The sequence below is a fragment of the Panulirus ornatus genome, chromosome 45 (genome assembly GCF_036320965.1).
Source record: "Panulirus ornatus isolate Po-2019 chromosome 45, ASM3632096v1, whole genome shotgun sequence".
Classification (NCBI taxonomy): domain Eukaryota; kingdom Metazoa; phylum Arthropoda; class Malacostraca; order Decapoda; family Palinuridae; genus Panulirus; species Panulirus ornatus.
The window spans coordinates 4693913-4706151 of NC_092268.1; the positions used below are offsets into that span (position 1 = coordinate 4693913).

General features: G+C 37.8%; 2 protein-coding genes across 3 annotated transcripts in view; one reads left to right on the forward strand and one right to left on the reverse strand.

The window, feature by feature from the left end:
* LOC139762848 (protein Skeletor, isoforms B/C-like) overlaps nucleotides 1-2070 on the reverse strand; it is a 41299-nt gene extending 39229 nt beyond the window's left edge. The window contains exons 1-2 of the mRNA XM_071688029.1: nucleotides 2042-2070; nucleotides 558-709 (exon numbers count right to left, since the gene is read on the reverse strand). Coding sequence (XP_071544130.1) covers nucleotides 558-709; nucleotides 2042-2055 — 166 coding nt within the window. The 5' untranslated portion in view covers nucleotides 2056-2070. The remainder of the gene's footprint in view (nucleotides 1-557; nucleotides 710-2041) is intronic.
* mRpL51 (mitochondrial ribosomal protein L51) lies at nucleotides 1721-6119 on the forward strand. 2 transcript variants are annotated; one of them, XM_071688032.1, is made up of 4 exons: nucleotides 1721-1811; nucleotides 3077-3322; nucleotides 4032-4139; nucleotides 5218-6119. In XM_071688032.1, exons 2-4 carry the CDS (start codon nucleotides 3085-3087, stop codon nucleotides 5448-5450), a joined length of 579 nt encoding a protein of 192 aa, XP_071544133.1. In that variant the 5' UTR covers nucleotides 1721-1811; nucleotides 3077-3084; the 3' UTR covers nucleotides 5451-6119. The 2 variants fall into 2 exon arrangements, with proteins under 2 accessions (XP_071544133.1, XP_071544132.1); XM_071688031.1 differs by having other exon boundaries at nucleotides 1768-1864.
* Nucleotides 6120-12239: the final 6120 nt, after the last annotated feature.

Here is a 12239-nt window from a genome sequence, read left to right on the forward strand (position 1 = left end):
ACGTGGTTATTCTCGTGTATAGAGAGATAGATAGATAAATAAATAGATAGAATGATTGGTAGATAGGTAAACACAGAGTGTATCCCATTTTCAATAACACGTGACGTCATCATTGAACCGATGGCCAGATAAAGATGGCGGTCTCGTGTCTCAAAGTAAGACACCAGCCTTCGATTTCTCCCATCATACCTGTCACGGTTGCCTGCTGACGACGGCCCAGCTAGTCATTGTTCGCGGTACTGGGTTGCGCTCGTGCGCACGCGAGATCGCTCTTGCGCGCAAGCGCTCGCGCTTCCGCCAACCCGCGAAATACTAGGAAAATTTTTGTCCCAAACAATAGGTTTTTCTGGTCCCAGAATCACCTACGTCACGAAGGGAAGATGTAGTTAAATGTTTTCCTATATTACGACACACAGAGACTACGATCAAACATGTAGAACCCGAATTAATTCATTTTCAAATGTATAATAAACCAAGATGATATGAAATGGTAATAAAAGGGGTCCGGAACTCGTTGTATAATGACCCATTATTACTATTCCTGGCCGAACACGTACCTGACACGTAGCTGGAGATATGTAGAGGTACGTGTAGGTCAAGTAGTGGGTCAGGATGTAGATATAGTCGGAATAATGATGGTATAAAAATGTTTGCTTCAGCGCGTTGAAGTCGGCCATCTTGGACCGGGCCGCATACCCCAGGCGAATTTCTAGGAAAAAAAAAACAGACCTTATACGATCCGCATAGCATTCTATATCTCTATATTTACAGTAATATATCATAATATTATCATTTATTACTTTATATCTACCACATCAATTGACTTCAATTCCCTCAACAGTTGAATCTGTACACATTTCTGTAGTGTATGATACCATATGGTATGTCATTATGGACGGTCATATATTTCCTGGTAAAAAGCTTTTGTCTTCGTCACACACGTTCGTGGCCAGCCTGGCCTGGGTCGCCCTTCCCAAACCCTCCCTAATACCTGTTGACCTTGTACAACCAAGACAGTCTTTGTTTGAATAGAACACTTGACTTTAGTTGTTTGTGTTTGTGCGTAAGATTTAAGCTCTTGTTTACAATGATTGTGGTTGTGGTTGAGGTTTTTCACCTGTGCCACGCCATATTTTAATCTTACATTTAATATCATAAATTCTGTATTATTTTATATTATCTGTGTAGTGTATAATGTCCGTATGTCTGATCATGTAGTCTGCCATGTCATGCCTCTTCTAAACCTTTCTGGGAACATTTCCCAGACATTTACATGCAAGAATGATTTAATATTCAAACGATTTACGAGAATCAATTTTCTTTTAATATAAAGACAATATGCTTCAAGTACATTGGCTACATTGTAAACCATTATTATGATTACGGATAAATAGTAAAGAATAAACACATTACTGTATAAATAATGTGTTTGGATAGAAAATTATCAGAGCATAATTTTTGTTCTAAGTCCAGGAAATTTTTTAATTTAATTTTTGCTAAAATTATTTAGTGAATATTTCTTACAATGGCGACCTTAATGTTCGCTGTAAATGTTTGATCGCCTCTGTAAATATTCGTTGGTAAGGATATTCGCTAGAGGAACTTAGAATTTAGTACTTGGGTTTATCAGTGACCGAAATATTTAATATATTTGGCATTAAAAGTGTTTTTCGTGGACATTGAACGGGGAATATTATTATACTTGGGACATAGAATATTTGGTTGGTAGAAATATGCGGAGTCGAATGTTCGTTCGCCAGAACGTTCGCTAAACATGTTCGTTGGCTGACCACAACAATAACAACAAGGCCGTGTGTAAACAAGACTGTTATATAGTTACAAGTTTATACATATATTTTGTAAGGTATTTAACCCAACTATAGCTGTTTAATCGATGAAATCAAGATGTGGTACATCACTAATGTAATGGCGCGAGTTTACTAGTGATAAATAAGTAGATGGTGACGTGTGTAGAGGACCCCATAGGAGAGGGAAAGATGAAGTTCATGTAAAGGAGCAACACAGAAGTATATGTACTTACAGGGAATATATCATTAGACTCCTTATATTTGGTGGATGTGATGTAGATCCGACATTTTCCCCCCGAGAGTCACATCATCGTAGGCTGAAAATAAAGTTTAAAATTATTGTTGTTTTCCCCGACATTATAACCCTAATGAAAATAAATAGGTAGAAATCAGGGAATTACATTTAAATGTTTATAGTGTGGTGTTCTGAGGTGTAATGAACATAGAAGGCCATTATATTCATACAGATTTGCACCAAAACCAAAGTTTATAGTTTTTAATTCGACATCTGCCCGTATTCGCTTATTCAATAGTAACTAGACACCATTTTGATTAACTAATATTGACAAAAATAAAATTAGATTCACTATAATAAGTGGAACTTTCTTCCACTTGTAGTCATCACATTACAGAATTATAGATTTCTTTGGTTAAGAGAATATTCTCGTACAAATTCATCGATGATCTGTAGGTCTACAACAATAATGCAGAACCAACTCAATAAATCTTAATTAACCTGTTTTGGAATTCTCGATATGTTGAGGTAGTCACGCACATGGCTGAAAGACCAGAAAACGTATGTTTAGTTTGGTTAATTTGACGTGATGATATTGTTGTTATATCCCGTCTAAACATTAATGAATTTTTGTCTATGTATGAATGATACCTTAAGTAAAATAGATAGGATTTAACAAATGATCAAAATATTCTTCACATAAACTGTCACATGAAGACGCAAAAAATTATACATGGCAGGTGCTTTGTTATTTTACCTTTTCGAACATGCAATCAGAATATTAGTCAGTTGCGTTTGAAGCAAGTCAGTCAGTGTCCATCATAGAGGACTTTTTTGTGGCGATTCTGCATGTACGAGTTCATTTTCTCCTCCCCTCTTTATAGAATAAGCGTCAGCGAGCACAAAGCTTGGTAAAGCTACATTTATTTTTTCTTTGAACAGGACTTGTTTGTATACAAAAAAATTCCATTTTCATTTACTTTCATTATGAGATACTGATTATTAGTTAATTAATCATAATTTTGTATTCCAGCTTCTGTCATGACGGCAGTGGCAGGTACACTTCTGCGCTCACTGGGTGCTGTAGCGCAAAGTGTCTCGCAAGTAGCTCCCACAGCCTTACGAGGAGTGTCCCAGTGTATGATAAGCAGGGGAACGTGGAATACATCAGCATGGACTCCACTGGTCACAACTATCAGGCACAGATATTATGCCGACAAGTTAGCACGAGGACCACTAATGAAAAACTATGGCTATGAGGAGAAACTTCACACTAAAGGTACATTGCTTTTAGACACCAGTCATTTCCCGTATCATTGTCAGCTTTAATGGTGGTGCAGTTTATTGTTTCAACAACATAAATGGTTTTTAACTGTTAAGGGTACTATAAAGAAAATATATTTTGAATGTTTATATCACAATTTTCATGCTGTATATATTGGATTAGGAAACATGAAATTCATTGAGGTGACAGAAACTACAGCACCCTTTCCATAACCAGTCCTTGCAGGCTTTGCGGTGTCCCAAGCCTCTTCATGTACCATGCCATTACTTCATTTATTTTGTCAACTTTCATGCAACCTTTTTACCATAATTTTTCACTTTTCTGCTCCATGGTAAGATGGGGACATAGACAAACTTTCTGATGTATTTTCATTGAAGAATACCTTTGTACCTTCAAGTTTTGAACAGTGCACAGCAGCGACAGCATGAAAATATATCTATATAATCCACATACTTTGGCGGCAAGTTTGGTTAACGCCACCACAGTTTTTTTATGTAATGCCATAGCAGTTACAGCAGCATTACGTATTAATTTACAAGGTGTATTGACAACTGCTTTTAAATCCACTGCTGTCCTATATTTCCTCAAAAACTGCACACATTGATGTATTATTACTTCATCAAAAATAATTATGTAATTAAACATGTTAAGTAAAAGATGACTTTTTAGTTATCTTTAAGCAAATTTTCTTTCATTCTTCCAGGAATGTTACCACATGTGGTTCATGGGAAGCGATTGCCTTTACCCATATACCGCCCAAAGAATGGCTGGAATGAGAAGAGAGCACTATTTGGTCAGAATGATTATATAGGTAAGATGTTGTGATGTCTTACATGTTCGCACTTCGCTCCTAAATATAAATTCAACAGTTCTTTATCATTCTGGAGGAATGGGTTTCTAACAGAGATAATTCAGAGAGTAATAAATGGACTTAAATCCGATGAAGACATTTTATCAGGTGTGTTTCAGGGAATGGTATTTGCTTTAATTTTGATAAGAATGGTAATAATTCCAGAAATAGACATAGGGGAAAGAAAGTATAGAAAGATACTTTGCAGGTGGTGTTAGGATTGGAAGGGAAAGGGAAAGTGCTAAAAGACGTAAAAATCATATGGACAGAAGGGAACATGATGGAATTCAGTGAAGATGAATTTGAGTCAAGTAGTGATGGAACAATTACCTCCTTCTAGAGGTTCAATTGGCAAAGACTTTTGAATTCAAGAAAATTGTGTCTTAAATGAAAGGCCTTAGGTATTTATAGGTAGGTGAGTTCTATCTCTTTCTTCTCAGTAGCATGGTTATCAAACTGATGGAACTTTCAGTATTTGTACAATGCACATGAATTAGAAGGAAAATTCATGACGGTTAACTTTAAGAAATGTGCATTAATTGCAGTAAATATTCCCGCTTTATGAATAGTAGATATTAAGACTTAAAAACCATCCAAAACACAGCAAGAAGAATTTCATGAAATACTAAGAGAAGATACCGGAAATTTAAAATAAATCTAAACAGTAATATGGTGACATGCATGGCATAGGAGAATACCAGCACAAGTGGCTAGCACTACATACATACTATCCCCGACACATGGCACAATCTTAGCACAGATATTCATAGGTATATTCTTTATCTCATAGCACAGATATTCATAGGTATATTCTTTATCTCATAGCACAGATATTCATAGGTATATTCTTTCTCTCATTTAGTTTCTAGAGGGATGAGTTAACTGGACACTCGTTACAGCATGTGACATCATGAGTTATCTGCCCTGCAACTAATTCTGATGGAAGTCTGATACCATCCAAAGTATTAGTTGACCTGTCATAACCTTGTATACTATTGTAGATATTGCATTTTTATTAACTAACCTGTTACTCCAACAGATATACTGGGCAACGGGAAACTAAAGCCAACAGATGTGGCCTACTCTGTCCCACCATGGTTACGTGGCTTCAAGGGCAATGAATACCAGATGCTGCTGAGGAAGCGTAAATATTTTGGCTCCGTAATGTATCGTTACCGCCCAACAAAGTACCGGGAAATGGAGAAACGGATTAAGTGGCTGTACCGATACCTCAATCAGAAGACCAAAGACTACTACTGGCATAAAGCTTAAGGAAACTTTCATATAAGCATTGGGTATAATTTATTCCATCATTTGAGCATTGATGTTAATGATAAGATTATGGAAACTATCCAGGAAAATATTTCATAGTTCACTGGTTGTACTTTGTGTTCTTAACATATTAAACACAAGGTTAGGCTATGGTTTCTGACTGTGAAGGGTTGATTAAGTGGCATTAGCAAAACTTGTGTAAATAGTTTGTCACTATTGTGGTGTTAAAATCCTGATCCTTCTCCAGAAAGATACCTGCTCAAGAACATAAGAAACAGTATGAAGGATATTACATTTGAAATTATGATGTGTAATTTTAGTATTTACGATGAATAAAACTTGGGGAAGTTGATGTCGTCACCTCTAAAGTAACCTTTATAATCAAGCTGTTTGCATGAGGTATATGAAAGAGGCTCAACAAGTGGTGTATGCAGCTAAATTGACCATAGATAGTTAGTCAGAAAATATGTTGGGTAGTGGTTATCTAATGATATGTACATGGCTGTATTGTTAGATGTTTCATTGAATTACTGTGGATAAAGGAAAGGAAAATATGTCTTTTGTTATGCATGACTGAAAATGAAAAATCAGTTTGTTATACCCAAAACCTGTTGTATTTAGTTCACATGATGATGTACTTTTATGAATTTTGTACATATATAAAGTATATGACTAAAGTCACACAAAATAAAATTATAAAACTTTTTGGAATCTTATTGTACCGTACATTTCATAGAACCAGTGAACACTGAATGTAGGAAGCTTGAACTGTGTGAGGTGCAAGTTTTACATTTACAACATTGGCACGGATCATTCCATGACAGCTTACCCCAGTAAGCACCATTGCATACTTATTATATAAGGTGACTGGTTTGTGTAGAATCTAGTACAATCATCTCCATCAACATTTATTCTCGCTTTAAATTTAACAACATGACACTATCGACTGAAATATTCACACATGAATTTTGCATCGTAGTTTGGTTATTGCCTGATAAAGAAGCAGCCAACTGCTTCAACCAGTTTTTATGTTCCACTAAACAATAGAGCCACAACTTTGGCCTCATGAGACATTCTTTTTTTTTTCATCTTTGGTCAAACGTTTTTTCTTGTATGATTAAATCAAAGAAATAAATGAGTACTAAGGTAGTATGTAAATATGAGCATATGTTCTGTAAAATGAACATGGAAACAGAGATAGCGGAGAAAGAATACTGCATGTCGTAGAAGGTGACTAAGAAGGGTGGCTGGAAATCCTTCCTCCCTGTATTATGTTTCAAAAGAAGGAACAGATCAAGCAGGCAAGTGAAGAATTTAACCTTTAAGGTTATGTCATATGATCTTAACAATACCTTACTGAAGCACAAAATGGCAAGCATATGTGAAAAAAAAGTTAGATCAGGGTAAAAATTAACGCGTCAGAAAAACAAAAGTAGATGGGTCTGAGGTGGTGTACAATATTAGGTACTCCAGGGTTGTTAGAGAAGACATGAGCATTGTGTCCCACTTAATATACAAACATCTTGTGTCCTGGTGATGTATAGGTTATAAGAAAAATATCCCTATATTAAAAATACATGAATCTATAACTAACCTTCAAAAGAAAATGCAATCTGGTGGTATATGAAGAATAGTCTGTTGCTCACTCCTCACTCAGGCGCCATATTTCCTCGCTCAGGAGCATGAGCCACTTCCTCTCGTCTCTACTCATGTCCGTGATGAAGGACAACTTTGCTTCTACGGCCTACATACGACTCAAGTTCTAACTTTCTATTGCAGATATTATGTCCTGCATTCGACGCTTCTTTACAGCCTATGCGTAATATATCCGTATGTGTCCCGATTCCAGAACTGATACCAGGACCTCCTGAATGCGTTTTAACTTCAGGTACTGGGTATGATTAGCCCAGTACCATGCATGGAATGGGTAGAGTTGGGCCAAGGGGCACATGACGATCATCATGACAGTAAAGAAGCCAATAATGTCTTGTACTGACATGACGAAGTGGGCATAGGCGAGTTTATCATCCACAACGAGGTACACGAAGCCAAGGGGCTTTGCTGTTGTCTTATTTCCATCATGATGCATCAGGAAGCAAGTATAGTTGCCAGAATCCTGGGGTGTAACCTACTGTATGTTTAAGGTGGCACCCTTCACCAAGATGCGATCGCTGCTGAGTATAGCATGTCTGGGTGGAGTGTTATTATACCAGACAATATTACCATCTGCCCACTTGCTGGGGCACTCCAGTACCACATGCTTCCCAGAAAGTGTTTTCTTAACATATTTGCGTGGTTTGTTATTAATAAACTATTCTGGGACTAGGGTGAATGGGTCTACTTCTTCCATCGGGCATCTCTTATAGCTTACGCACCCTTTGACGAGTTCGTATTCATAGATTACTTACTTGGCGTTGTAGTAGAAAGTTGGGGCCAGCTTTTTGAGTGTTGAGGAGCGTATATGTACCCCCTCACGCAAGATCTCTTCCTTCGGCTCCTCCACCTCCTTCGCCAAATTGGTGAACCTGAGTTGTGTTGGTCTAAAACCTCTAACGATCTTAGGGTTACGCAGAAGAATGTTTTCGACATCTCTGTGGACCAACCTCAACTCGATATCTTGAATGATGAGACCGAAGTGACCTCCACAAGCCATACATTCTGTCCTGTGACCTTCTACAGTAATGAGTCTCGTGTTCTCCAATATTTTACCATCATAAAACTGTTACGATGCGAGGAAGGATGTGAATTTAGAAGCCACTACTTTCTTGTAGTCTTCATAACCCTTCCAGTAGCCTTGTATGGTACGGAAGTAACCCTTGGGTTCCAGGTAATCCAGGAAGTAGGTATATCTGCCATGTTGGATGTCTAAATGGAACTTAGGGTGACAGGAATACATACCAGCATCATGTTCGTTGGTGTTGAAGATAACGAGAGCATTATCCATACGTTGGACGAGCCGTTTGGTGATGGGGGCTTTTTCAATCTCAGCAATAATGTCGTATTTCTGAGCCGGGACCTCGCTCATACCCAGAATCAACTTGACATTGAAGAGAGTCAGTCGTTTCTTAATTTTCTTAGCCACTTTCTCGGCAGATACGAAGTCAAAATAGATCTCGTTAGCTTCGTTATATTTACGTTTCTAGATCTTCTTGACGTATATGTCCAAACCAAGTTTGCCCAAGACTGGTTAAGTCGTTCGGTTGAACTTGATTCTTGAAGCGAGTTCATAACTTGAGTCGAAGTTTCTGCTGGACATGAGCTTCATAATTTGACCTAAGTCTAAACTATTGACCAGAGCCCTCGTAACCTTAGTCCAAGTCACGTTTAATATATCCAGATAGACGCCATCTTAATCTGCTATACCAAACTATTACAATTGATCGTACACGCCCACTTACCTCAATCTTCTCATGAATATCTTGACGAATATTTTCCAGGGTCGTCTGAGGTTCATCATGGCGTAAGTGGGGTCGAAGAATTTAAAGTTCCATTCCCAAATATTGAACCAGTTGAACTAGGCCTTTGACCACACCTTCTCTTGTAGGTAGTAAACACCACAATAATGACATGGGAGAACTACTGTGTCTCCTGACACCACGTTAACGGTCACAATGACGTCTTTCTCGTACACTCCAATTGCCTTTAACTACCGACAGTCTTTCTCGGTCAGTTTATATTACTGTAGAGCGCTTAATGCACTCACGTCTGTCACGTTCCATTCCATGCCCCTAAACCGCTCGGGTCTCTTTAAGGTCATGCCCTTAACAACCACAACTAACACAACCAACCACAATACTATGGTTGTGGTTGTGGTGGTTCCTACAACCATCGTCGGTTTCACAACCCTGTGATAAATTCCCGCCATAAAACTTGGAATCATGTTGGGTTGTGAGGTTGTAGGTCTGAAAGTCGAAGTTACAACCACGTTGGAGTTATGACATTAGAGAAATATTTACTTACAACCATGTTTAAAGTAATGTTGGAAAATCCTTATCAAATATCTGTTGTGACTTAGATATATGTAGTGTTGATTTGGGGGGGGGGAACATGTGGATCTGATGTGTTATGAATGTTGTGATGTAGTGGCAACATGTGGATCTGATGTGTTATGAATGTTGTCATGTAGTGGGAACATGTGGATCTGATGTGTTATGAATGTTGTGATGTAGTGGGAACATGTGGATCTGATGTGTTATGAATGTTGTGATGTAGTGGGAACATGTGGATCTGGTGTGTTATGAATGTTGTGATGTAGTGGGAACATGTGGATCTGATGTGTTATGAATGTTGTGATGTAGTGGCAACATGTGGATCTGATGTGTTATGAATGTTGTGATGTAGTGGGAACATGTGGATCTGGTGTGTTATGAATGTTGTGATGTAGTGGGAACATGTGGATCTGATGTGTTATGAATGTTGTGATGTAGTGGCAACATGTGGATCTGATGTGTTATGAATGTTGTGATGTAGTGGGAACATGTGGATCTGATGTGTTATGAATGTTGTGATGTAGTGGGAACATGTGGATCTGATGTTATGAATGTTGTGATGTAGTGGGAACATGTGGATCTGATGTGTTATGAATGTTGTTATGTAGTGGGAACATGTGGATCTGATGTTATGAATGTTGTGATGTAGTGGGAACATGTGGATCTGATGTTATGAATGTTGTGATGTAGTGGGAACATGTGGATCTGGTGTGTTATGAATGTTGTGATGTAGTGGCAACATGTGGATCTGATGTGTTATGAATGTTGTGATGTAGTGGCAACATGTGGATCTGATGTGTTATGAATGTTGTGATGTAGTGGCAACATGTGGATCTGATGTGTTATGAATGTTGTGATGTAGTGGCAACATGTGGATCTGATGTGTTATGAATGTTGTGATGTAGTGGGAACATGTGGATCTGATGTGTTATGAATGTTGTGATGTAGTGGCAACATGTGGATCTGATGTGTTATGAATGTTGTGATGTAGTGGCAACATGTGGATCTGATGTGTTATGAATGTTGTGATGTAGTGGCAACATGTGGATCTGATGTGTTATGAATGTTGTGATGTAGTGGCAACATGTGGATCTGATGTTATGAATGTTGTGATGTAGTGGCAACATGTGGATCTGATGTGTTATGAATGTTGTGATGTAGTGGCAACATGTGGATCTGATGTGTTATGAATGTTGTGATGTAGTGGCAACATGTGGATCTGATGTTATGAATGTTGTGATGTAGTGGCAACATGTGGATCTGATGTGTTATGAATGTTGTGATGTAGTGGCAACATGTGGATCTGATGTGTTATGAATGTTGTGATGTAGTGGCAACATGTGGATCTGATGTGTTATGAATGTTGTGATGTAGTGGCAACATGTGGATCTGATGTTATGAATGTTGTGATGTAGTGGCAACATGTGGATCTGATGTGTTATGAATGTTGTGATGTAGTGGCAACATGTGGATCTGATGTGTTATGAATGTTGTGATGTAGTGGCAACATGTGGATCTGATGTTATGAATGTTGTGATGTAGTGGCAACATGTGGATCTGATGTTATGAATGTTGTGATGTAGTGGCAACATGTGGATCTGATGTGTTATGAATGTTGTGATGTAGTGGCAACATGTGGATCTGATGTGTTATGAATGTTGTGATGTAGTGGGAACATGTGGATCTGATGTTATGAATGTTGTGATGTAGTGGCAACATGTGGATCTGATGTGTTATGAATGTTGTGATGTAGTGGCAACATGTGGATCTGATGTGTTATGAATGTTGTGATGTAGTGGCAACATGTGGATCTGATGTGTTATGAATGTTGTGATGTAGTGGCAACATGTGGATCTGATGTTATGAATGTTGTGATGTAGTGGCAACATGTGGATCTGATGTGTTATGAATGTTGTGATGTAGTGGCAACATGTGGATCTGATGTGTTATGAATGTTGTGATGTAGTGGCAACATGTGGATCTGATGTTATGAATGTTGTGATGTAGTGGCAACATGTGGATCTGATGTGTTATGAATGTTGTGATGTAGTGGCAACATGTGGATGTGATGTGTTATGAATGTTGTGATGTAGTGGCAACATGTGGATCTGGTGTATTATGAATGTTGTGATGTACATTTTATTATATAATCTAGTAATGTAGATAGGTAAGGTTGTATAATGTTATGTCGGCAGTTTCATTAAACATTTGTGATTGTAGTTAGAATATTGTAGACCATGTTGTTATGAGCATGTTGTTTAATGGGTTGTAGGAGTTTGTTGTCTAGTAGTTATAGTGTGTGGTTTAGTAGTTGTAGTATGTGGTTTAGTAGTTGTAGTATGTGGTTTAGTAGTTGTAGTATGTGGTTTAGTAGTTGTAGTATGTGGTTTAGTAGTTGTAGTATGTGGTTTACTAGTTGTAGTATGTGGTTTAGTAGTTGTAGTATGTGGTTTAGTAGTTATAGTATGTGGTTTAGTAGTTCTAGTGTGTGGTTTAGTAGTTGTAGTATGTGGTTTAGTAGTTGTAGTATGTGGTTTAGTAGTTCTAGTGTGGTTTAGTAGTTGTAGTATGTGGTTTAGTAGTTGTAGTATGTGGTTTAGTATTTATAGTGTGTGGTTTAGTAGTTGTAGTATGTGGTTTAGTAGTTGTAGTATGTGGTTTAGTAGTTATAGTGTGGTTTAGTAGTTGTAGTATGTGGTTTAGTAGTTGTAGTATGTGATTTAGTAGTTGTAGTATGTGGTTTAGTAGTTCTAGTGTGTGGTTTAGTAGTTGTATGTGGTTTAGTAGTTGTAGTATGTTT